This window comes from Mixophyes fleayi, chromosome 9 (assembly GCF_038048845.1).
Source record: "Mixophyes fleayi isolate aMixFle1 chromosome 9, aMixFle1.hap1, whole genome shotgun sequence".
NCBI lineage: Eukaryota > Metazoa > Chordata > Amphibia > Anura > Limnodynastidae > Mixophyes > Mixophyes fleayi.
Window position 1 is genome coordinate 10,573,116 of NC_134410.1, and position 27,405 is coordinate 10,600,520.

Consider the following 27,405-nt stretch of genomic DNA (forward strand, 5'->3'; position numbering starts at 1 on the left):
TAATTAAACTGACAGTTCTTATATACTGTCAGTTCCGAGTTGTCAAAAGGATGTCACGAATGGGAGCCAATCAAAGGTAAGTATCAGAATGATTGATAGTATCATCTACAAATGAGAAACGAATCCTCCTTAACATCGCCCTCCTTTTGTTTAAATTAGCTAAGCTGCGAATAAGTCTCTACTCCCCAGTTTCAGTCACCTCTGGTCCACAATGTACAGTACCATTAAAAATCAGGGGACTAGAGGAAACCACAGCACTTGTAGACTCTGGGGCCGCCATTTCAGTTTTGCTATCTAAACTGGTACCACACAATTTAATCTCTGCAGTGGTGCCAGCCACAGGGCTAGATGGACAGATACAATTGCTACATAAGACACCGCCTTTACATGTACAAGTAAATGACAGCCTTGCAATAGACACACAGTTTTTGGTGTCTGGCCTATTGGTTCAAGGGTATAGGAGGATGGGTATCAGGTCTTATACATGTTGTATTTCAAAGCCTGTTACTAATCATAATTATTATATATATATATATATATATATATATATATATATATTAATGAAACTGATGCTATGGCTTATTAACAAGTGTATTAAAGCTAAGTGTTTCTCTTCCAGAAAAATTATAGTTACCACACCTATCTCAACCGCTGTACTGTACACACCATCTAATGAGTGTGAACCTTGTGGAACTCTCAGTACTACAGCCAGTTGTGATCAGTGCAGAAACCAAGAAACCTTTTCTTTGGAATCCACATGCTCGTTACTGAACGCTATCCTTATGAAGAAATACAGCGCAACGGACAATCCCTTCTATTGTGAAATAAGTGACATATAACACTTGCCGAGCGCAATGTGTATTTTCTCCCACCCTTTCCTTTTTTCCTACCCTAAGAAATTCATAGTTAGAAGACAAAAAGGAAGCACAAGAGGCTCCAGAGCCTCTCATGTTCACTGACATATGTGAAGATCAAAGGTAATATCCGGGCTGTGAATTAGCAGATCTGTGCCCCCAATCACCCCCACTGAACTATAATTTCAGGTGATGGGCCTGTGAGTGTACAGTCCCTGAGATTAGAAATGTGTTGCTTTGGCTCACAAGCTGATTTTACTTTATTGGAGTGTTGTGTTTGTGTTTGAATCATTCAGGGTTTGTTAACATTTTGCACTATAATACAATTTTTGAATATTTTCAATACAAGATTCCAAGTGTCCAGAAGCCAACTGACAACGCTTCAAGAATAGGCAAGTTAGACTGTCAGGTAGTCTACGCTGAAATACTTTACAATTTTGTTTCAAGCCTGCGGCCACTGGATCCGATGTGGTCAACCCACACGATACATTTTACTTTTTTCTTTTGGTAATTGTTAATTATACAGAAAGCACTGTAGCTCCTCAGTGCTGCAGAGGTGTCCAAGCCCAATCCTCAAGGGCTACCAACAGTTCATGTTTTTAGGATTTCTTTAATCATGCATAGGTGAGTTAATCTATTTGGCTAGGTCAGTAATTATCCCACCTGTTCCTAAAAGAAATCCTAAAAACATGAACTGTTGGTAGCCCTTGAGGACTGAGTTTGGACACCTCTGATCTAGAGCATTCTCACAGAGCTGTTCTCGCTAGTGGTTTATTTTTGATAGTTTATTGAGTACTATGCGATGTTTCTCTGAATGGCATCGGTGAAGGATTTGTGTTAATTTGTTTAAATAATAATATCTATAAAGTGGTCTTTAATCAGGCCCTGAATACAGTACTGCACCTAAAGGCTGGATTCGGTGGATGGGCAGCGCAGTTGTCTAAAATATCCCCTCCATCCACTTCAGATAGGCGGTAGCACACAGGATTGCCTTTCTTCAGTTGTTTAGTCTCTTAGTAGGTTTGATGGAGATCGAACATTCTGATAGCTTAGGAATTAATAATAATGTAATTTTTCCACTGCAAGCGATGAGGTCTTCACCAACTATGTAGACTAAAGAGAAGTCTGGGAAGAAGAAACGAAGATCTGGAGCTGAAAAGAAGCTGGTGTGGAAAGAGTGAGAGTGCTGGACAAAAGCAAGCAGAGAGCCTGAGGGACAAAACAAACCAGGGAAAGGTATTAAGAAACAGAGAAAGAAGAACAGGAGAATAAGTGAAGCAGTGAGCAGAGTACTAAAGATTACTACGGAAAAGCGGGAAACAACACAAGTAAGTCAAATAAGTGTAAATGTGAGACTCGGGAGAAAGAACTCAAGCAGCAGCAAGTACCATTGAACCCTGCAGATCACCTGTCAAAGACAGACCTGTACCTAGAAAGAATGAGTTCCACGGTGTTATAAAGGAGTGAGATAAATTGCATATAAGCCAGCAAGCAAGTTACAGCTTGGAAAGAGAGCCAGATACTAGATAGCAATTGTAGGTTAAGTCAAAGACTGTGTCCAGCACACACCTGAGCCTGCGTGACATGTGTGACAAAGGGTTAATCAAAAACAACCACCTGGTCTGTTTAAAAATGACTAAAACCCTCCCCATCTATCCTACACACTAAATTTGTCTTACCAATTATGCCGCCACCAAGGTTTTCTGTGAAGAGCTAATACACTTATTTAGAAAGTCTGCGGTTCTCCCTGTAATCTCTCACAACTTACTTTAATCAGAGTTATTGTAAACCAAATGATCTCCCATGACCCAGAGTTATTGTAAATCAAATATTAAAAAAAATAATATCAAAATAATACATTTTTTTTTTTCTTTCCTTCAGATAAAGCTCAAACAGCAAAACGAGCGTCGGCGTTGCTGTCTTTGGTTGATCTAAAATTTACTATAACAATCAGATGAACTGCTCGATATTGTAACATATAAGAAGTTTTTGTACTGCCCAAAGTTAGCAACTCGTGAGGTAGATAACAAATCATCCCCATCACTTTATAGGAGAGATTTATACGTTCATGACTGCATCAATTTAACACTGGCTTAAACAAGGGCTGAAATTTCTGTAGCACTGATTGTTTCCTAATCCAAATGTGGAGATGTGCCCCACTGTGCCCACGAAGAAGGCGAGGATGTGCCCCGAGGACCAGCTGCCCGTGAACAGGGTGAAGAAAGAAGGAAAGAAAATCAACTTACCGTTCTTGCAATCCAGTGCTGGTGAGTATCTCGCTTCTTCTTCCTTCCCCGCAGGTCCGGGCAGCAGGGGGGGGGCTCACCTCCCCCTGCTGGCCAATCGACGGCCGGATGAGTGAGCCAATCCTGGCTCACCTCCGGGCGTTTAAATTATTGGCGCTGCGGCGAGTCAATCAGCGCTGACGGAGGCAAGAGAGGACGACTTGGGACGTCCGGAGTAAAGAAGACAGAAAACGCCGGCGGAAGTGGCAAGGTGCCCTTGTCAGGGCAAGGAGCTTCACTGCCACTGAAAGAAAACACCGGAGACGTTGGCGGGGAGCCCTTGTAAGGGTTAAGAGCGCCCCTGCCCAGAAGACAGCTTCAGGACAGCGCCAGAGACGCCGGCAGGGAGCCCTTGTAAGGGCTGAGAGTGTGCCCCTGCCCAGAGAATCGCCGGAAGCCCCGCACCAAACCAGAGAAGAGCGCCACCGGCTGGAGTGTCTGGAAACCCAGAGAAGACATCGGGAGCAAGCAGAGTATCATGTGTGGAGCAGGTAAGTATACTCCCCGTGGATAGATCCATCACAAGGCCCGGGGGCACTGTCGGGCAGTAGGGCTGTAGCTAATGTTAGTAGGCACAAGGCCCTGGCGCAGGTAGGTATAGGTAGGGACTTGTAAGGGCACAAGGCCTTAGTTATTTGTGCAATAAGCCCCTAGGTAGGGGATCTGAAGGGCACAAGGCCCTGTAGTTAGTGGGCAAGAGTTCATAGGGCACAAGGCCCTAGGTAGTAAAGGGCATAAGGCCCTAGTGACAGGGGGCATAAGGCCCATAGTCAGGGCACAAAGCTCTTAGTAGCTGGGCAGAGAGCCCATGGTGTAGGGCATAAGGCCCCTGGTAAAGAGGGCACCAGGCCCTGTAGGTAGAGCGTGTGATAACCCTGATCTAGAATAGGGTGCAGTCCCACAGTTGTGTTGTGCGAATCTAGGTGATAGTCCTAGGCAACAGTCAAGCAGAAGGCTACTGTTAATGCTATACTTAACCGTCTGGTTAGATAGCAGTGGTGTGTATTTCGTGGTCAGATGGGCTCTTGTTTCCTTACTGTTTTCCTGTGATAACCTGTGTCTGTGGGGACAAGGGGTAGTTAGGAGCACACACACAGTTAGGGAAGAACACACGGTAGTCTTCCTGTCCCGTAGGTCCCTGGGATTACGCTGGGTTCCTGTGGCAGTGATTGGGTACCTCACTGGCAGTACAGCACAGCCCATTTGAGTTCCAGAGGGCGTCCCGTGATTCCATTTGGGTGTTCCAGTCTAAGTTCCGGCAGGGTTCCTGGCGGTCCGATTAAGGCGGTGTTCCGCTTGGGTGAAGGCGGCCGTTTTGAGTTCCGGTAGTGACGACTGGTGGTTCCGTGCGGAAGCTGCCACTCTGGTGGTGCGCTGCTCCAGTGAGCCTCAATCGTACAGGTGGCGACTGGTCCTTGGGATTCCGTGGGTGACCCCATAGTGAGAAAATCGTCTTCTCGGTATGACCTGGGTGAGGGTTTAGGATCAGGCCTCCGGAGTAGAATGTGAACACCGGCTGGTGTTCCCCGTAGGGAGAGGGAGGAGGCTTAGGAAGTACACTACACCCAGTTTATAGTAAAGTTGCGCTCCTGACCATTAGTTAGTTTGTTTTAGGGTTGGGCCGTCTGTTGTTGTTAGTGCTAGTTGTGTGGGTCGTACATACTAGCCTCACTTGTAGAGTAGAGGGAGGCTGTGTTGTGTCTGTCTTCCACAGGTGTCAGAGAGGAGCAGGAGAGCAGGGACTGGAAGTCGGAGTGCCCGGTGAGTATAACGCTCTATTCCTACTTCTGGTTAGGCCCTCACGGAGAGGTGGAGAGTGGAGTATTTGGGGCGGGACTGTTCCTGGTCCCGAGTACTCGTAGTCCCGTGCCCTTGGCAAGAACAACTCGAGGTGGTGGCAAGCGAGATTGACTTGAGTGTCTCTGCTCATTGCCGTAGTCTCGGACAGTCCTTCGCTGGTAGGCACGGCCTTAATTTCTGTTTCTTCCGTAGAGGGAAGTGGAGTGAGGTGACAGAGGTTCGGTTGCTGTCTGCTGGAATAGGAGAGCGGCTGGGGTGACTCGGAAGCGGACAGGAGGTGGCCATCGCTTGTAAGGTAAGTTATCTGTGTGCGTCTGTCCTGCTCCCCGCAAGCGCTACACAAAGACTGGGAAAATTTTGATCTAGCATTGAACCAATAATCTAGGAGTCCAGATATAATGGATACAGTCTGCTACTGTAAAAACTTGACACTATTTGTCTAGCTCATAGGAGCAATTTGTTTCTAATATTGGGCACATATACGTTTTTCTATTACATAAGTACATAAGGTATTAATTAATCTGTAATATTATTAAAGAGATTGGGAGTCAATACAGCATTTTAAATCATGTTTATTTTCACTTGTTCACATTTATATTTTGCTACTTTTATTGGTATTTTATTGATTGTAATAATAAAAGTTATGTTTTAATGGGATTGATTGTGTCTAGATGTTAGGACACAAGACTATTAACTTGGAACTGTGCTGTGCACCGTTATATCCAGCATTTCTTCTGTCCTCTTTGTTGGTTAAATTATTTGAAGCTGGTTGGCTGCACCTCAATCTAACTTAATCTTTGTTTCGGAATATGATAAATCTTTTTTTTTTTTTTTATATAAAAGAGTTAGCAGTTCTTGACTTTACTTGTGCGACAAACTTTGTTCGGTAACTGCTGATCATCTGTCTGTTCATTTTCCTATTGGTCAGAGACGCATACACCATCCAATCAGCAGAGAGAACCACACCTGCTGTGATCAGTTACTGAGTCACTGATGACAACTATTATACGTGTTAGTTTGTTTGGGGGAAGTTTGTGTTATTATTGTTCCAGGTCCCCCCCAATATATCACACACAGGAGGATGAAGATGTCCCCCCTCTTCCTGCTTATTCTGGGGGTGTCAGGGGTGTATTCTGGTGAGTATGTGGGGAGGGGATCAGTTATACAGTAATATGTATGTGGGTTATGTATGTTATATATCTGCAGTATGTAGGCTGTCATTGTGTAATGTGATGTGTTATCCTGGTATGTAAGTAACACATAATATAATATATAACAATATATAAAATATTGGGGAAGATTATCAACAGTTTTTAAAAACAGGCAGAGAACAAAGAAAAAATATCACACAGTAAATATAGAAGAATATATAATTGGCTAGTTAGGATTTCATCTGTGAGTAGGGTCTCATCATTTGGGCCATCAATTGAAAATGTACATAGATATATTATAGCTCTATTGGACAAAGAGATAATGCTGTTGTACATGTAACCCCCTGTCACTGTGTGTAGTGTGGGGTGCAAAGGGTACACAGTGCACCTCCTTCTCAAGCCCTGGCTAGCTGATGGGCATGGGTGTAAATGATCAGGGGGTCCCTGCACATGCAGGTGTTTCTTTGTAGTTAGTGGGACACAGGTAATGTCACTTTGGTGCAGTGTAATAGAAGTCACAATAATTTGGACGCCAGACCATCTCTATAACAAACTCAACTCTTTATTTACACTCTTCCTCCAGCACGATAATCATAATGGTTGCAGCAATAAAGAAATATATGTACAGCTCCTTACTCTCTCCAGCACAGTTCTTAATGAGCAATACGAATATGGTTGCAAATATATCTCATTACTCCTCCTGCACAGTTCTTAATGTTATCCAGATGTTATGTAACATAAATCATTGGTCTCTCTTACACTCCATACTCACTGCAGATCACCCTTTCTGCAGGGGCACATGCATGGATGCTAATAGGCAGGCAGCCTCTCCTCCATGCAGCTCTGACACACTCTGTGCACCTCTCAACTGCAGCTCACCCCTCCTCTGCGGGGATGATATCTCCTGTGCTCTGACACGTCACTCTGTGTACTCTCAGCCTCAGGATCTGACACTACAGCTACCAGGCCTCTTGTAGCAGCCCTCACTCCAGGGCCTCTTCCATGCGAAGTGTCCCCCTCTCTCTTGGGTTCTCTATAGTGGCATGGAGTTCTCCCCCTCATCCAGTGCACACATTCCTTGCCCTGGCTCAGTCACCATGCTCAGACTTCCAGGGAATGCTGGGGGAGCCTGGGAGCTTCCACCCCAGGTCCCCAGCTACAACTCTCCTCTTGTGTCTCCCTTCTCAGTTCCTATCCCCCCTTTATCACAGCCCCTCCTTCCTCTCACTTAGTCTCACAGGCTGGGCTGGGTTATCACCATGGTAACCAGTTTATGTAACTTTTCAGAAACTTCTATCTTACCCTCTAGGTGACCCCTCCTCTATTCACTGAGGTAAAGGTTTAACTAAAACACCACTAGGGGGGTGTTACATACACAACTGATATATATAGTAAAATACACTTACTGGCGTATGTTTATAAAACTGTTACACAGAATTATCATGTAAAAACTAGACATGTTCACTGACCCCAGTGTTCTGGATTTGGTTTTGGTTTTTGATCTGGATTAACGTTGTGTTTTGGTTTTGGTTTTGGCAAAACCACCCTCGTGTGTTTTGGTTTTGGATCTGTATTTTTTAGAGAAATTGTTAAAATTTGCTAAAATCACATAATCTTGATCTTTTTTTGTTCCTACATTATTATTAACCTCAATAACACTAATTTCTAGTCAATTTTGAGCACCTCACAGGTCACAATATTACTCTCATACACTTTTGGACAAATACTGCAGCGACCTGGCTGGATGGTAAGCGACAGAGCAATGACTCAAACTCACAGCAGTTTCTAGCACATCTAGGACACATTGTCACACAGCAGTGGCAGAAAAGAAAAGTGGTGCAAGATGGAATTATCCTTGGATCATGAAACCAGTTATGGCTCGTTTGATCGCTCCACCTGTTTCTTGTATAAGTGAGGTAATTCTACAGCTAATACAGGGCAACGAGCGCTGCTCCCCCCCCGGAATGCTTGCTTTTATCAGACACACACCAATCCAGGGTGCCAGACAATGCACTAAAAAGAGCCATTGTAATTTCCAGCAAAAATCGAGTTCATCAAAATTATAATATAGTTAGGTACCTTTGATGTAAAGTGCAGATTACAAACACTTGATGAAACAGGAGCAAAGTGGAAGGTAATACATATAGACGTCTATTTAGACATCCATGCTTACATTACTTCTGCAAGCAACATTGTTCTTTTGTAATAAAACTGTTGTCCTTATACCGTTCCAAAAAATTTAAAATAATCCTCCACCTTTCTTTGGATGTTGATAGTTGATAGTAGGATCAAGTGGAGTTACAGCAGAGGTGTCACTAATTCTGGTCAATTCTTTTACAGTAGAAGTTTCCCTTTTCAATGCAGCGCCGCTTGAAATTTAATCACCGGACAGGCTGAACATGCGGGTGTTGAAGAACCCGCATGTTCATACATTTACCCCCAGATGTCCAAATGTTATGCTGAGTCATCTGCATCATCAATGGGTGTCTAAGATTTTTGCTAAGCACACAACAGTATATAGCACATGTAGGTAACATTGGCACACAGCAGTAGCTGAAAGGAAGTGGCGCAAGATATAATTGTCCTTGGGCCCCCCCATCCACCCTTATGTTAGATTTTAAAAAGGACATGCACACTTTAACAAACCAAGCACTTCAGCCACAAAAGTGCCACTCCATGTGGTTGAAGTGCTTGGTTTGTTTGGGCCCCCACAAAACAAGCTAACAATGGGCTTAAGGCACCTATGGTAACAGTGCTGTTAATGAACTCTACTGTGGCAAGATGTTGTTGTCATCATCCTCAGCCTCACCCTCATCAGTGTGTACATCATCCTCACACATTATTAATTCATCACCGCTGGAATCCACCATTACGGAAGTCTCAGTATTTTTATATAGTTGGCGGGAAAGGCCTTCCTCGTAGAACTTGAAGTTAATTTTTATGAACATCATCTTTTCCACATTTTGAGGAAGTAAACTCCTACGTCGATTGCTGACAAGGTTCCCGGCTGTGCTGAAAACTCTTTCCGAGTACACACTGGAGGGTGGGCAGCTTAGGCAGTGTAAAGCGATTTGGTACATGGGTCTCCAAATTCCTTTTTTTTCCTCCCAGTTTGTAAAGGGACTGTCTGATGTGTCTATTTCTATGCTTTTGTGAAAATAATTCTCCACCATCCTTTGGATGTTGATAGTAGGATCAGGTGGAGTTACGGCAGAGGTGTCATGTTTTTTTGGTCAATTTTTTTAGACCAGACCAGGGGGTAAATGTATCAAGCTGAGAGTTTTCCACCGGGTTTGAAAAGCGGAGATGTTGCCTATAGCAACCAATCAGATTCTAGCTGTCATTTTGTAGAATGTACTAAATAAATGATAGCTAGAATCTGATTGTTTTTTCAAACCCACCAGAAAACTCTCAGCTTAATACATTTACCCCAGATGTCAAAATTTTCTGCTGAGTTATCTGCCTCATCCCTGGGTCTCTCGGGAAAGCTAAGTTTTTCCTAGCAGCAGTTGAGAAACTGAAGGAGGAGACACTGTCCTGGCACGTAACACTTGAGCTGTCATCTTGCTCACCAAGAGCTCCTTGCATCTCTTGAGATCTGTTGGAAACAAAGAGAAGACATAGCTCTTAAACCGAGGATCAAGCACAGTCGCCAAAATGTAGTGATCCGATTTCAAGATTTTGATAATTCTTGGATCCTGGCAAAGCGAATAAAGTACTTGATCTACAAGTCAGACATACTTAGCGTAATTGCTTTGTTTAATCTCCTCCTTCAGTTTCTCAAGCTGCTTTTCCAAAAGTCTAAGTAAGGGAATCACTTGACTCAAGCTAGCAGTGTCTGAACTCACATATCATTTTGGCCACGCCTCTTAAACGATTGTCACAATTTTGGCCAATTAGAGCAGGGGGCAGGGCTAAGATGACGCTATATTTGTGTCCTTAAGCCCCCCTTTGCCACTTCTCTATTGTGGGTGCGAGAACTGGGAGGTTGCCCCAGTGCCGCAACTAGACATTTTAGTGCCATGGGCGAGACAGGGCACCGGTGCCCCCATCGAAGTGGGAGTGACATTTGCCAAGTGGCTGTGGCCAACCTAAAGTGGGGGTGTGGCTAGCACTTTACTAAAAGAGTTCTGTTACACATATTTGCAAATGCATGATATATATATCCGATTTAATATATAAAGCTACTTCCCTCTCTCCAAGCAGTCCCAGCAATAAATTAAATAGCATTTACGTTTAATAAATATAACCATTTCCTAAAACCATCCACGGCATTAAATAATTCATATTCACATTTAATAAATAGCCCTCCTCCACAAAATCAGCCCCATATTCAATTTATAGTCCCTAAACCACCCCAGCATTAAATTAAAGGTCCCATCACCTCACCTTATATTAATAGGCCCCACTATTAAATTAAATTACTTCACTATCACCCCACAAATAAAATAACACCTGTTAAATAATTAGTCAACATCTGCACTCCACTATGAAATAGCCTACCTCCCACACTATATTAAGATCCCCCTTCCCTCACATATTAACATACTGTGCCCACACACACACACACACTCTACATTAACATACTGTGCCCACACACACACACACACACACACACTCTACATTAACATACTGTGCCCACACACACACACACTCTACATTAACATACTGTGCCCACACACACACACACATACTCTACATTAACATACTGTGCCCACACACACACACACTCTACATTAACATACTGTGCCCACACACACACACTCTACATTAACATACTGTGTCCTCACACACACACACTCCCTACATTAACATACTGTGCCCTCACACACAGACACGCCCTAAATTAACAGACTGTGCCACACACACGCTACATTAACAGACTGTGCCCACACACATACGTCCTGCATTAACAGACTGTGCCCACACACCCTACATTAACAGACTGTGCCCACACACACACACCCTACATTAACAGACTGTGCTCACCCACACACATCCTACATTAACAGACTGTGCCCACACACACTCACTCCATATTAACATCCGCCACAACACTTACCTTATTCCATCTGTGCTGTGAGCCGTCTGCTGCACTTCACTGTGTCACATGGGACATGCACCACGTGACAGGTGTCATCCCATGTGACATCACAGCTCTCAGTGATAGGCCACACATAGGACAGGGACGGATCAGGAGGATCCACGGCCAATATAGAAGGTGGCTGGTCCCTGAGGTGGGGCCAGCCACCTAGCAATAGAAACTTGGCCCGGTTACTCCACCGGTTCAAAATACACATTTTTCACATGCCCCCCTACCCCCCAGGCTAGCCTACTCCTGTTTGGACCATTGAAGTGCTTTGATAAATCCAGTGGTGCACTTCTCTATCCCTCTGCAAAGGTGGCAGATATAGTTGTTGCTTGCAGGTTTCTGCATAATCTGGTTTTACAACAACATGGCCCTTTGACTGTTGCAGTAGACAGAGAGGAAGCAGGTGTCTGTGTACCATCAGCTGATGTGCAGAGTACAGAGGTGGGGAGGCAGGATAGGCTGTGCAATCTTTGACATCTATCTGTGACATGTATGCTGTCATACACATGGCATATCTTTTTGGGACTTTGTAAACCACCCCACATCACCACACATCACTGGTGCTTTGAGTTCTCACCCTCCACAGGATAGTAAATTTTGCACTTTGGAAAAATAAACCGCGGTGATATGTGGTGATTTGTAGACCTCCCAATAAATTAATGTTTACTAAATTTAGCCCCAGATCTCACCTGGTATTGGTAGAAGCACTCGTTTTTTTTTTTATTGCTTCTATCCCATTTTCTGTCCACTTTTCAGTGAAGCACTCTTTTTACACTTGATATATCTCTAGTGAGCACCATAATTGCAAATCATTTCATACACAGAAGGATTATTTAAATGCCCTTTGATGGGAACAGTGGTCTAGCTAGTCACCTTACTCGGTTCCACCAAACTTTTGTAGAAGCAACTTTTTGTTTTGGATTTCTATGCTTGTGCTTTAAAGAAGACTTCGGTTTTCTACATCACTATTCTACCTTCTTCAATCCATTGACTTTGGCTTTGTCCGTCACTATTCTACCTTCTGCAGTTCTTTGACTTCAGTTTGTACCTCACTACCAGGCCTCTCAGGACTAAGCGGCTTGGCCGGACGTATGGTGTCTCTGATAGGTACCCCAGCCAAGTGGTTCTTTCCTGGGAGCTGCCAGCACGTTCACAGTGTTCCTAATTAGCCAAAAATTGTCTGGGAAGTTGAAGATCCGAAATAGACCTAATTAATGGAGCCCGCCTTCCTCTGTCCATTCATAACCCCAGGACCCTTGCACCACTTACTAAAGCTGGACCGCTGTTTGGAAACCTTCTCAAATACACACACTCTCCCTGGGGTTTTAAAACACAATTGACAGAAACCTGGGCATATGTAACTTCCCCAGTTCCTCTGTCACAGTATGTATACAGGTAATGTAATGCTTTATATATAGATGTGGTCAGTTCTCCTGTGTATAATGTGTGATATGTAACAGTCTCTATGTCTCTCTCAGACAGTCACACTCTGCGGTATTATTACACCGGGCTCTCGGGTGCAGGACCGGGAGTACCTGAGTTCACTGCAGTTGGATACGTTGATGATCAGCAGATTACAAGTTATAACAGTGACTCTCATCGTACACATCCTGTGGCTCCGTGGATAAATAAAGTGGAACCGGAGTACTGGGATAGAGAGACACAGAGGTGTAAAGGCCATGAAACAGAATTCAAACACACTGTGAGGACAGAGAGGAGTCGCTTCAACAGGACTGGAGGTGAGACACACACTACACTGTATACACACACACACATAACATACACACTACACTGTATACACACATAACATACACACTACACTGTATACACACACATTACATACACACTACACTGTATACACACACATTACATACACACTACACTGTATACACACACATTACATACACACTACACTGTATACACACACATTACATACACACTACACTGTATACACACACATTACATACACACTACACTGTATACACACACATTACATACACACTACACTGTATACACACACATTACATACACACTACACTGTATACACACACATTACATACACACTACACTGTATACACACACATTACATACACACTACACTGTATACACACACATTACATACACACTACACTGTATACACACACATAACATACACACTACACTGTATACACACACATTACATACACACTACACTGTATACACACACATAACATACACACTACACTGTATACACACATAACATACACACTACACTGTATACACACACATTACATACACACTACACTGTATACACACACATTACATACACACTACACTGTATACACACACATTACATACACACTACACTGTATACACACACATAACATACACACTACACTGTATACACACACATTACATACACACTACACTGTATACACACACATAACATACACACTACACTGTATACACACACATTACATACACACTACACTGTACACACACATAACATACACACTTGTTACGAAATCACTCCAGGTTTGGGAAGTGACCCCTACGTCAGAGGATAAAGTAAGCTACTAGGACAAGGTAACTGGATCTAGAGAGATGCTGAGAAATTTAGTTTACAGAGATGAGCAAACCCTCCAGAGTCCGCTATACAGATATGCAGTAGCACAGTGGATACCCAGAATAGTACTTGGTTAATAGACAGAGTTCAGCGCACCACAGTGCTTTGTAAATAGGCAGAGTTCAGTACACAGCAGTGTTTGGTTGATAGCTATGTTCAGTACTTGGTAAATATTTGCAAAAAGTTCCCGGACGCAACGTGCTCAGCAACGCTAGGACAGCATACAGAGTTCAGCTTACAGCGAATCAGTGCAGCAAGAATACACAGGAGCTTCAACGGAAGTCAGGCTAGCAAACAAGTTGCACTGACACTGAGCATGTGTCAGTGCCGAGATTAAATAGAGGCAGGTTTAAATGACCCGCCCCGAATTATGTGACCCACTACCAGCAAGAGTACAGCGAAGCAGGATTGTTACAACATTACACTGTATACACTAGAGATGGTCACTAACCCCCGTGTTTTGGTTTTGTATTCGGTTTTGGATCTGGATTACCGTCGTGTTTTGGTTTTGGTTTTGCAAAACCGCCATTGCGTGTTTTGGTTTTGGTTGGTTTTGTTTTGCTATTTTGTTGAAAAATCAATGTTTTTTTGTCCTAAAATAACCAAATTTAGTGCTTCACCTGCTTCTTGGATAAGTAATGTAATTGTAAAGCTAATAAATTATCAAAAAAACAGTTTAACTCCTGGTAGGTAGGCCTTCATTAATTCTACACACAAACCAGATTGTCTTCTTCTCCATCTATGCATATTGGCAATGCAGCCATCGTCTTTGGGTGTATATTACACCCTACACTTATAGTTAAATATCTAAAGAAATGGGCAAAGGCAGTTTGGTTTCTGTCTCTATAACCCCCCCCCTCCACTTGTAGTTGAATAGAAAAGAAGCAGCCTGCATAGACTGAGCAATCTAAAAAATAAATAGACCAAGGTAGTTTGGTGGCTGTCTATGACCCCCCCCCACCCTCCACTTGTAGTTGAATAGAAAAAAAGCAGCCTGGATAGACTGAACAATATAAAAAATAGATGGACCAAGGTAGTTTGGTGGCTGTCTATGAACTCCCCGCCCTCCACTTGGAGTTGAATAGAAGAAAAGCAGCCTGCATAGACTGTAGAACTAGAATATACAAAGAAGTGGACAAAGGCAGTTTGGTATCTGTCTGCATCATAATCATCAACATCATCATTAGCGCCCTCGTCGCCTACACAAATTTCCCCCTCATTCTTTTCTAATTCCAAAGTGGCATCCTCAATTTGTGTATCACCGGCTACACTCGGGCTGTTCAGGCACACATCAGCAGAACTGCTGAAAGGGCCCATCTTTATGGGTACATTATCAGAATGCTCACGATTAGACATACCACTGTTGGATGGACTTTCCACAGGGATTCCCCTTAGTGTTTTCTTGCAGCGCGGCTTTCACACGTAACAGTAGTTGTGCACCACTTTTGGAATTCAAATTACTTGGTCTTGCAAATTCTATAGACAAGCCTGCTTGTCTTCCTCTTCATCAATGACTCTAAGCAATTGAGCAGTGCAAATTAGTAAAAATACAGTTTAATCCCTGATAGGCCCTCCACCATCCTTTGCATGTTAATAGTTTATGGTCACGGTCACACATTTTTTAAAAAAATCTTTCAAACCAGCCCAGATGTTAAACTGTTGTGCTCTGCCCCCTGCATCATCCCTGCTTGTGTTTGGAAAGTGCATATTGGTGCCAGAACTGCTGCCACTGGTGCCACCCTGCTGCAGGACTTACACAATCAACCGCATCCTCATCTTCGGATACCCAAATCTCCCCCACATCCTCTTCTAATTCCAAAGTGTCATCCTCACTTGGTGTATCATCGGCTACACTAGGGCTGTTCAGGCACACATCAGCTGAACTGCTGAAAGGGCCCTTCTTTATGGGTACACTAACAGAATGCTCACGATTAGACATCCCACTGGTGGATGGACTCTCCACAGGGATTGGTGTCATTTCTGATTCAGAGCAAACATTATCCTCTAATGCCTCACTGTTATCTTGCAGCTCGGCTTTGACGCGTAACAGTAGTTGTGCACCACTTGTAGGCTCGGTAACATTTTTGGATCTGCCACTAATAGAGAAAGGCGAAGGCCTCATTCTCTCTTTGCCACTGCGTGTGTAGAATGGCATGTTGGGAATTTTATGTCCCTTATTTGTGACTTATTATAATGTATTTATATAGTGGTTACATATTACACAGAGCTCTACACAGACTGATCCCCCCTCCTCTTCTGTAGAATGGTTTGTTCTGTCAGTGTCTGTAACTCACTGCTTGATTAATTGTTAGAAATTGGAGGCAAACTGCAGCCAATCAGCTGCCTGCCAGAGGCCTTTATACCTGATTGGCTAATAGAACAGTTTGTCAGCTTAGGGCAACCAATCAGGGATGAGCAGCTTCTCCTCAGTGATAAAATATAAATTGTTTATTTTTCTTACACTACATGTGACTGATCCCCTTATTCCTGTTTCTATTGGATGATCAGATCATGTGACCTGGTTTCCTCAGTTTCCCGTTTTGGGGGAGCTGTGACATCACTGGATTACAAGTGATGTCACACACACACCGTATATTACACGTTACACATGTGATGTCACACACGCCGTATATTACACTGTACACGCGTGATGTCACACACGCACCGTATATTACACATGACACCACACACTCTGCTCCCATGTAACATGTTCCTGTGCTGTGTGCAGGTTTCGTTTCCGTCCAGGTGATGTACGGCTGTGAGCAGAGAGATGACGGCAGCACCGCGGGGTATAATCAATTCGGATATGAAGGGAAAGATTTCATGTACTTAGACATGGAGACAGGGAATTATAACCCCATTGCACATCAGGCTCATTTCATTGCACTGAGATGGAACAGTCCAGAGGAACGACAGGGGGAGAGAGACAAGTATTATCTGGAGAATATCTGTATCGAGTGGCTGAAGAAATTCATCATCTATGGGAGAGATGATCTGCAGAGGAGAGGTGACACCACACATTATACACAGTGTCTTTATACCTGTATTACATTATATTACACATCATCATACATTCTTATCAGTTATACTGATCATTTCCTCATGTGTCTCATTACATTATAATGTCATGTATTCAGTGGTGTAACTATGGGAGAGATGTAATTGTATATACAGTTATCCTACAATGTGCTGTTACTGTAAGAAGATGATTTGTGTTGTGTTTCCCAGAGTACATTGAAAAGATCTGCAATACATTTCTCTGCCACCAGATGGCGTGTCAGATCCCTGGTAGATGATAGGAAAGTACACAGCACATGACTACTGTGGTTTATATATCAAATTACTATGTCTGAGTCCTGGCTTAATAAAGCAGCATCCGTCGTGATTGACGGTTACCTCCACTCAGACCACAGAAGCTGTCTATAATAAATAATAAGGAACAGTTAGTGTGCCCCCTCCCCCACATCCTCAGCCAGTCTCAGTGCTGGACAGCCTGGGCTGGTCTCCATTATAACACTATAACAGTGCTGCTTGTTACACCTCCCACTCTCCGCCTTTATATAGACACCAGCCAAGCACTGACCATTTTATATCTAATGTACTATGAGCGTCCTGCAAATCATTAATTATACTCAGTGAAATTATTAATTTCACACCACACATCAGTACAGTGTAACCCTCTGTGTATGATGCTGTATGTACATTGTCATCACACACCACACATCAGTACAGTGTAACCCTCTGTGTATGATGCTGTATGTACATTGTCAGCACACACCACACATCAGTACAGTGTAACCCTCTGTGTATGATGCTGTATGTACATTGTCATCACACACCACACATCAGTACAGTGTAACCCTCTGTGTATGATGCTGTATGTACATTGTCATCACACATCAGTACAGTGTAACCCTCTGTGTATGATGCAGTATGTACATTGTCATCACACACCACACATCAGTACAGTGTAACCCTCTGTGTATGATGCTGTATGTACATTGTCATCACACACCACACATCAGTACAGTGTAACCCTCTGTGTATGATACTGTATGTACATTGTCAGCACACACCACACATCAGTACAGTGTAACCCTCTGTGTATGATGCTGTATGTACATTGTCAGCACACACCACACATCAGTACAGTGTAACCCTCTGTGTATGATGCTGTATGTATATTGCCATCACACACCACACATCAATACAGTGTAACCTTCTGTGGATACAGAAATGGAAGTTGCTCAATCAATATATAGGCTCATAGCAGGTGCTTGAAAGGGTGGGGTTATCCTAAAAGGAACAAATACACAAAGAGATCCCCAGCACACTGCTATAGCCAGCAAAAGAGCTGCCATTTCTAGTGTAGATAAAAATGCAAAAGTCTTAGTTACACACATTTCCAAATGTATGTTAAAGCCACCCACCACTCCACTGCGCTTTTGCTAATAGGGGGGTCCTAACTCTAAACAATGAGAGTCACATATATTTGGGCCATACATATGTGTTTTTAAATTGAGAGCTAACTTACCAGGAGATACCCCAAAAACCTCCACATAGCAATTCAGCTACTGACACCAACATGCCTCTCAGACAAATACAGAAATAACCCTCTGTGGAGTCAGACTTACATTTTCCTATATTTCTTCCCCTTAGTTCGCCCAGAGGTGAAGGTCACAGGTCGCCGGTCAGGTGAGGTCACAAAGCTGCAATGTCAGGTGTACGGGTTTCACCCCCGAGCTGTGGATGTGAAGTGGATGAAGAACGAGCAGGATGAGGTTCAATTAGATGAGGCCAAACAGATCCTCCCCAATCCTGACGGCACCTATCAGACCAGAGTCACCGTGGAAGTGTCAGCCGGGGAGGAGGAGCGTTACTCCTGTCATGTGGATCTCAGCAGCCTGGAGGGGACACTCAGTGTGAAATGGGGTGAGTGTGACCTACACTGGGGGTGTGACATAGGGAGACTGGGAGAAGAACTTTATCTTTGAACTCAGATGATGTCCAGTATTGTGACATGTACATTGTTATTACTTTAACCTTTGGACTCCTGAAAACCCATCTTTGTTGTATGTGAGCTCACCGTACATCTCCTGGTGTTACCTGACCTCCGACATATATTATCCCGTCACACCCTCAGTATGTGCAGCATTGATCTATGCAGCTGTTATTATTTTTCAGTTTCATATTTTACTAATAGCTTTTTATTACAACCTTATATAACCTCACTTATTACTTCATACTCTGTGGGACTGATGCAGAGTTGGAGAATATGTGTCAGATATCACACCGAACACAAGCGTATTTACGCCACAAGATACATCCAGCTCTGCACAAGGTACATATGTGTCAGGTTTACGCCAGGAACAAGTGTAGTATAGAGATGTGGTCTGACAGTGTTATTAATAAATGTGAAAGTCACATTTACCATAAAAATATATTTAAATTTAAACAAATGAAAATACAAATTAAATTAAGTGAAATGAAGTTAAATGCAAACATCTGTTATTTTCCCCTTTAAAAATCCTTTCCTGCCGCAGTCCAAATGTAAATAATAATAAGTGATGAACAGACGGCCACAACGTCATATAATAAAACAGCCGCACTGATGAGCTAAGTACGATCAGCTGAGAGGTCAGTACACAATCATCCAATCAGAGGCGTCTATCATCAGTGTGTGTGTGTGTGTGTGTGTGTGTGTACACCAGCCCTCTACCACCCACAGAGATACGGCTCCCGACAGGTGTATGTGCGTCTGTGTCCAGGACTAGCTCTGTCACACGTGTGCCGGCCCCTGTTCCCCCTCTACAGCCGTAAGGACGTGTAAGTGTAAGATGTGACAAAATCTACACACGGACATATGTGTACACATTTATGGTGGGCATGTGTGGTACAGACATGTGTGTTTTACACTAATATAAACAGATATAGGTCCAACTCAGCATCACTCCTATGTGTTCTTACACTATACCTCGGAATGGCCCATCTTTTAGAGCAGAACATCACGGTCCCTCTCTCCTTCTTCCTGTCCGTCCGTTCATCTATTATGTGGCTGTTCCTTCAGCCAAGAAGTCACTGGCTCCCAGCAGTCCCAGATTTGTGGAATATTCACATAAGACCGGAGCTTACGGTGGCGGATTTATATGGGCGGCATTCTGCTAACTTTGCTTAACATTTTTTTTATAGCTCTATATTGTGTATGATAAATTATATATATATTGTGTATGATAAATTATATATATATTGTGTATGATAAATTATATATATATTGTGTATGATAAATTATATGTATATTGTGTATGCTTTATTCCACATTGTGCACTTTTTAGTAAGCTGTGATTCACACAAATTTGAAACCAGAGGATTTCATCTTTAATGGATTAGTAAAATGATTAAACTATACATAGAAAAACTGCTTTGTGTAATAAACCTATATACACATTTAAGTGTATATATACAGTTGGCCAGAGTAGTATTATGCAGTGCCTCAGGACTATGGTCAGGGTAGTATCACACAGTGCCTCAGGACTATGGTCAGGGTAGTATCACACAGTGCCTCAGGACTGGTCAGGGTAGTATCACACAGTGCCTCAGGACTATGGTCAGGGCAGTATCACACAGTGCCTCAGGACTGGTCAGGGTAGTGTCACACAGTACCTCAGGACTATGGTCAGGGTAGTATAACATAGTACATCAGTACTATGGCCAGAGTAGTATTATGCAGTGCCTCAGGACTATGGTCAGAGTAGTATCACACAGTGCTTCAGGACTATGGTCAGGGTAGTATCACACAGTGCTTCAGGACTATGGTCAGGGTAGTGTCACACAGTGCCTCAGGACTATGGTCAGGGTAGTATCACACAGTGCTTCAGGACTATGGTCAGGGTAGTGTCACACAGTGCCTCAGGACTATGGTCAGGGTAGTGTCACACAGTGCCTCAGGACTATGGTCAGGATAGTATCACACAGTGCCTCAGGATTATGGTCAGGATAGTATCACACAGTGCCTCAGGACTATGGTCAGGGTAGTGTCACACAGTGCCTCAGGACTATGGTCAGGGTAGTATCACACAGTGCCTCAGGACTATGGTCAGGGTAGTATCACACAGTCCCTCAGGACTATGGTCAGGGTAGTGTCACACAGTGCCTCAGGACTATGGTCAGGGTAGTGTCACACAGTGCCTCAGGACTATGGTCAGGGTAGTATCACACAGTGCCTCAGGACTATGGTCAGGGTAGTGTCACACAGTGCCTCAGGACTATGGTCAGGGTAGTATCACACAGTGCCTCAGGACTATGGTCAGGGTAGTATCACACAGTGCCTCAGGACTATGGTCAGGGTAGTATCACACAGTCCCTCAGGACTATGGTCAGGGTAGTATCACACAGTGCCTCAGGACTATGGTCAGGGTAGTATCACACAGTGCCTCAGGACTATGGTCAGGGTAGTATCACACAGTGCCTCAGGACTATGGTCAGGGTAGTATCACACAGTGCCTCAGGACTATGGTCAGGGTAGTATCACACAGTGCCTCAGGACTATGGTCAGGGTAGTATCACACAGTGCCTCAGGATTATGGTCAGGGTAGTATCACACAGTGCCTCAGGACTATGGTCAGGGTAGTGTCACACAGTGCCTCAGGACTATGGTCAGGGTAGTGTCACACAGTGCCTCAGGACTATGGTCAGGGTAGTGTCACACAGTGCCTCAGGACTATGGTCAGGGTAGTGTCACACAGTGCCTCAGGACTATGGTCAGGGTAGTGTCACACAGTGCCTCAGGACTATGGTCAGGGTAGTATCACACAGTGCCTCAGGACTATGGTCAGGGTAGTGTCACACAGTGCCTCAGGACTATGGTCAGGGTAGTATCACACAGTGCCTCAGGACTATGGTCAGGGTAGTATCACACAGTGCCTCAGGGCTATGGTCAGGGTAGTGTCACACAGTGCCTCAGGACTATGGTCAGGGTAGTATCACACAGTGCCTCAGGACTATGGTCAGGGTAGTGTCACACAGTGCCTCAGGACTATGGTCAGGGTAGTTGTGACAGGATGGACCGCCTATGCCACCTTATCTGTTGTTGCTGGGAATCGTCTGGGCTTACTTTTCCACCGGACCCTTACGTTATCCCAAGTGCGCCCTCTTGCCGCAGTAGGAGGGTATTACAATGCTGCCACCACTGGACTTCTTAACCAGCATCCAGTACCAGGTTTCTTATGGGTAACTGTCACTGCTGGGATACCCCCTTGCTGGTGTACCTGGGCTTGTACTCCTGACCTCTTACAATGGATCAGGGTTGCTGTGGATGGATCCCCTCTGGCCTATCACACTGACCAAAGCTGCAGGGTAGCAGTCAGAGCAGTGGTACCGCAAAAGCTGGGTCCAAACCTCAGGACAGACGGGAACGGATTAGATTTTGGGTCTAATCTGTAGGTCACAGGATAGCATGGAAGTTATTTTCAAGCAGCTCTATGAAGCAAGTGATGTTTATTGGCTCTTCACTGGTTAAAGGTACCAGTGATCAGGTCAGAAGAAATCAGAATAACAACTTTTAATACAAAACAGTGCTTTTTTTTATACACATTTGAACACAGCCTCACTGGGTAAGCCAGCCCCCTCGAGGTCTGAGCTATTTTTAGAAACAGGATGTAACCTGCTTACCAAAACATGGATTTACATGCATTGCAAAGCCAACAATATTTACACTTATCTATGAAATTCTAGAAATGCTGTGATGTCCTGCCTTCAATGTTGGACCTTCATACATCAAAAGATCTAATTAACATATGGGGCCTTTCTTCAGACAGTTCAGAATACACATTCCCACAGAACGTCACAAACCCCGAACAAGCCATTTCCCCACATCACAATACACAAAAGACTTCCATCCACAAAGGCTTATTGTATCAGATATATACCTTAAGAAATAATACATTTCCTCTAGAAAGGTTAAAACAGAAAAAAATACATTTTCTCCCCCTGGTCTCAGAAATTAAAGATTTCGCTTACTAAAATATACACAACATCAAAAATAAGTGCATGTGCAATTATATAAATAAGCGCCCTGTGCTATTTCCTATAAATAAATTGAAACCATAAGTTATTGATAAGTGATCCAGTCACAGTATTGTCACACAGTGCCTCAGGACTATGGTCAGGGTAGTATCAATCACACAGTGCCTCAGGACTATGGTCAGGGTAGTGTCACACAGTGCCTCAGGACTATGGTCAGGGTAGTGTCACACAGTCCCTCAGGACTATGGTCAGGGTAGTATCACACAGTCCCTCAGGACTATGGTCAGGGTAGTATCACACAGTGCCTCAGGACTATGGTCAGGGTAGTGTCACACAGTGCCTCAGGACTATGGTCAGGGTAGTGTCACACATGCAGCAATATTGATCCAGTAGCACCACAGAGAGCCTTTGTCAATGGAAGAAACGGGGCATTTTCCTGTCTACCTTTTAAGCAGAAAAGTTTTTATAATCAGATTTGTCAGTCTCTGTTTTGCAGATTCCTATAACATGTAATGAACATTCACAGATTAGATGTGCAGACTGTACTTTGTAATGCAGGATTAATGTACAGTATAACTATGTAGCTTTTACCTTTATAAAGTATCTTACAGTGAGTGTCTGATATATGAAATTCTCAGTATCCCCAATATCCATATTTTGTGTTTGTCCTTCTCAGAACCTAAAAGTGGCCTCTCACTCGGTGTGATCATTGGTGTGGTCATCGGTTGTCTTGTTGTTCTCATAGCTGTCATTGCCGGAGTTCTTATATACAAGAGTAAGTGTCAGAATTAGAGGGTTTTTACTTTTTAACTGTATTAATTCTGAAGCTTTTTACATTTTTTATGGATGGAACTTTTCTTGGGTTACTTTATATCACGTTATATTTTTATTCCTCCTGCAAAACCATCATCTCCGACACCTCATCTCCAGTCACCAGAAATATCTCTTATTCTAACCGTGTCCCACAGAATCTCCTGTCTCCTGTAACCCAGTTGTGGTGCAGTGATAAGAAGAAAAAGTAAAACACCAACATTAGAAATAATGTGTAAAACACACAAACACTTCTGATCAATATATCTATTAGGCATAGAGAAATAATGTAGTAATTGCTGAATAAAATTGGTTTAATTTATGGTATTATGCAAATTATGTTCCTGTAATACAGCACCAGCCTCAGTCTATACTTCCACTTCTTACAGTAAAAAGTGTTATACTCTCCCTTAGTGCTCCTAGATGATTGCTGCCCGTCTTTGTCTGGGATTCCATCTATCCCCTTACAATACCAATATATCGCTCCCGCCTATTGTGCACCAATTTCTGTATAGCTATTATATCAGAGGCATCAATACAATAAGTTAAATTCAATGTGCATCTCCCGTGTTAAGCCTGCACATACATAATTGATGTCGATGTTTGTTTATGTAACATGTGGATGTGTTTATGTAACATGTGGATGTGTTTATGTAACATGTGGATGTTTTTATGTCAGTCATTCAGTGGTTCTTTTTGTGCTAACACGGGTGATGCACATTGAATAACACAGTGTGTAAATTTGGAGCTTACGTTTTTGAAATTATTATAGTACTATTTACTGTATGTCCTATTTTATCTTTTTGCAATTGATTGGAGCATGTGATATTCCACTGGGATTGTCAAAGAATATGGATATATGACAGAATTATGAACACTTTATTTTGTTGGCATATTTCACCTATTGTATTTAGAGTGACAATATTATTGCTATAAAGATATTGCTACACATAGATTGTGAGCGCCATTATTTATTTAATTCGTGTACAACTTACACTTCTTTCACCTGGTCAGTGCCATATTTTCCATGTTCTTATGGGAGCTCCTGGCGAATCAGGGACGTCTATAACTTAATTGTCAACAGACCCACTTGTGCTCCTTATTTTACCCCCACATGCAGAAATTACAGAACAAGATAACTAGAGGAGAATGAAGATGTGCAGAGGGTGTATTTATGGAAATGTTCCAGCAGAATCTTTTTCCATGTACATCCTCAGAGGTGGTGGACATCAGGCCTCGGTCTATACCTACATTGTACAGACAGAGCATTACTGGCAATAAGATAAAAACTTTCATACATACAATAGTCATTTCTCTTTGTAAAAGGAAAATTGAGCCATCTTAATTTCCTTCATCTTAACTGGTGGGGTTTTTAAGTGAAGCCTGGAACAGGCTGGGTAGAATATTTCAGATTCTGCTCAGCAGGGCCGTAACTAGGGCTGTGCGACAGGGGCGACCGCCCAGGGCGCAATGCTGAAGGGGGGCGCAATTTAGGAATATTTTAGGTTAATTTGGTCAAAATTGAGGGCTAGGGGGGCGGAATTTGTCTTTCTCGCCCAGGGCACTAGAATTCTAAGTTACGGCTCTGCTGCTCAGGCTTCATGATGTTTGTCTTCTACCCAGAAGAAGAATGCTCCTATTGCCGATCTCTAAAAATCTATTACCATCCTATTCTGATTGCTACATCTCAATGACAGCTCAGATAGAAAATGTGAAGTGATTTTAAAATCTATTTGTGACAGCAGGGGCTGCTCTTAGACCCATTTTAGAATCCGCCCGGGCTAATAAGACAATTGAGAGTTGGTCAGAACAAATTGCTGTGTGTTTACACTATGGTAAACCGAGGTCTGAATCGTTACCCTTGATGGACCATATCCGTGAGACATCCGAATATATGGGTGAAACAGCCCTGGATGCGTGATAGATCGAGTCCTGAATTTCGGCCTTGGTGGTCACAGTGAGGCATACCTTTTGGCTGAGAGCCTGGAAATCAAACTCTTGAGTCTCTGTCCTTTGAAGGTAATGTTCTTTTTGGGCCTGAATTGACAAGATCATAAATCAGGCTTCCAGTTAACTCCCCAAGACCCAGGGGTCCGAAATTGCACTTCTTTCAAAGTAAATCAAAGGGACTCAATACTAGGGGGCAGTCCTTCCACCAATATGGAGGTTTACAAAAAACAAGCAATGGTGCTGTTATGTACTTGCCCTTAGTTTTGCCCTCATTCAAGATGGCCGTGATTGCCTCATGAAGTTTCCATCTTGGATCTCTGTTATGAACTTGCCCTTACAATAGCCCTTATCCAAGATGGCCGGGACTGTCTCATGAAGATTCCATCTTGGATCCCATTTCCTGTTTGGGCCTAGAAAAGGCACTTCCTGTTATGAAGCCTTTGCACAAGTATTGTGTTTGTATCTGAACCAGATGCTTCCACAGAACCTTGCCTCCTTGTGATTTGGACTACAAGTACTTGATACTTCCACCAGACCTTTATACTCTTGTGACTTTGGACTTTATTTGTTGGACACTGAAGATTTATTTGTATACCGAAATAAATCCTGTTGAATTCAGAAATACCTGGCTATTGGGTTCCGTTTGTGATACCAGAAGTGTGACAGGTGCTCATTTAAGCAACCAGCCCCCAAGTCTACTGATAAACGTAAGACAGGGTTTCCATTCATGCAGCACCTGGCGTCAGAACCTCCCTCTTTTCCAGGACCAATGGTTCGCATGTGTGAAAGTAATCATGTAGTGAGGCTATGTTGTAGACCTCTTGACATTACTTTATTATACCAATCTTCCGGGATACATGGCAAAGAGATTAGCTCAAGAAAGAAACCATTCAGTTTTTGATCACCTCCGGAGTTATTGTCCTCGTCCAAGGATACCAAAGGGGGGTTCGTTTTTACTACAACCATTTCCTAGTGTAAAAACCAAATTTGACCTTTTCCACTGTAAGCTCCAATTAGGCAAGGACTGATGTGAATGATTAAATATTCTCTATTCAGCAGTGCGTAATATAGTGGAGTTTTATAGATAAAGCAAATGTTTAGCCTCCATAGGCAGAAACCATACATATCTATATATTCAAATCTGGGAGGGGCATCAAAACTTCTCAGATTTGAAATAAAAATTCTCCATTTTCAATTTCAGCCTAACAACAGGGTGTTTACAAAAATCATGGCAGTTATGGCCGCTCTTCCAATGTCCAATTTTACTTATAAAACTAGGATCCTTATTCCTCCTTCACACCTACTTGCTGATGACAGTCCAAACTCTAGAATCCCATGGTTGAATAATAAATTGTCAAAATCTTGACTCCTGCCCAGAAAATTATGCTTTTGAGCCTTTACTAGAGTAATTAATACTGCTCTGAGCTCTAGATATAATTCTGCTCTGAGTTCTACAGATATATTTTCGTAAGCTAAGAAAAAAAACTAGTAAAGTCCTTCTTAGCATTCAAGCAGGTATCAAATATGTTATGTATGAAGCTCCTAAAGAAAATGGTGTCCACCTTTGAGTTGGTGCAGTTTACATGATTCCACTCAAGGGTATTCCAAATCGAGATTATAGTGAGATAATCTGAGTCCAACCTCTACATAGCCACCCAGTTCATTGTGCTGTCACCTCAGACATGTAAGTGACTACTTTGGTGTGGACTATCTCAACAGGGGTCATCCCTTCTCTATTTGGGACTGGATTATAGTCACAAGAGGATGGGGGGTTGAGACTCTGCATCTTCGTCTGCAGAGAATTTGGTCCTGGGAGGAGACAAAACTTCCTATCAAT

At 43.0% G+C, this 27,405-nt stretch overlaps 1 protein-coding gene across 1 annotated transcript in view; it reads left to right on the forward strand.

Moving 5' to 3' along the window:
- The first annotated feature begins 5,943 nt into the window (after nucleotides 1-5,943).
- The window catches only part of LOC142101917 (putative HLA class I histocompatibility antigen, alpha chain H), a 162,146-nt gene continuing 140,684 nt past the window's right edge, over nucleotides 5,944-27,405 (forward strand). The window contains exons 1-5 of the mRNA XM_075186360.1: nucleotides 5,944-6,075; nucleotides 12,661-12,921; nucleotides 16,516-16,794; nucleotides 18,447-18,719; nucleotides 23,485-23,583. Coding sequence (XP_075042461.1) covers nucleotides 6,021-6,075; nucleotides 12,661-12,921; nucleotides 16,516-16,794; nucleotides 18,447-18,719; nucleotides 23,485-23,583 — 967 coding nt within the window. The 5' untranslated portion in view covers nucleotides 5,944-6,020. The remainder of the gene's footprint in view (nucleotides 6,076-12,660; nucleotides 12,922-16,515; nucleotides 16,795-18,446; nucleotides 18,720-23,484; nucleotides 23,584-27,405) is intronic.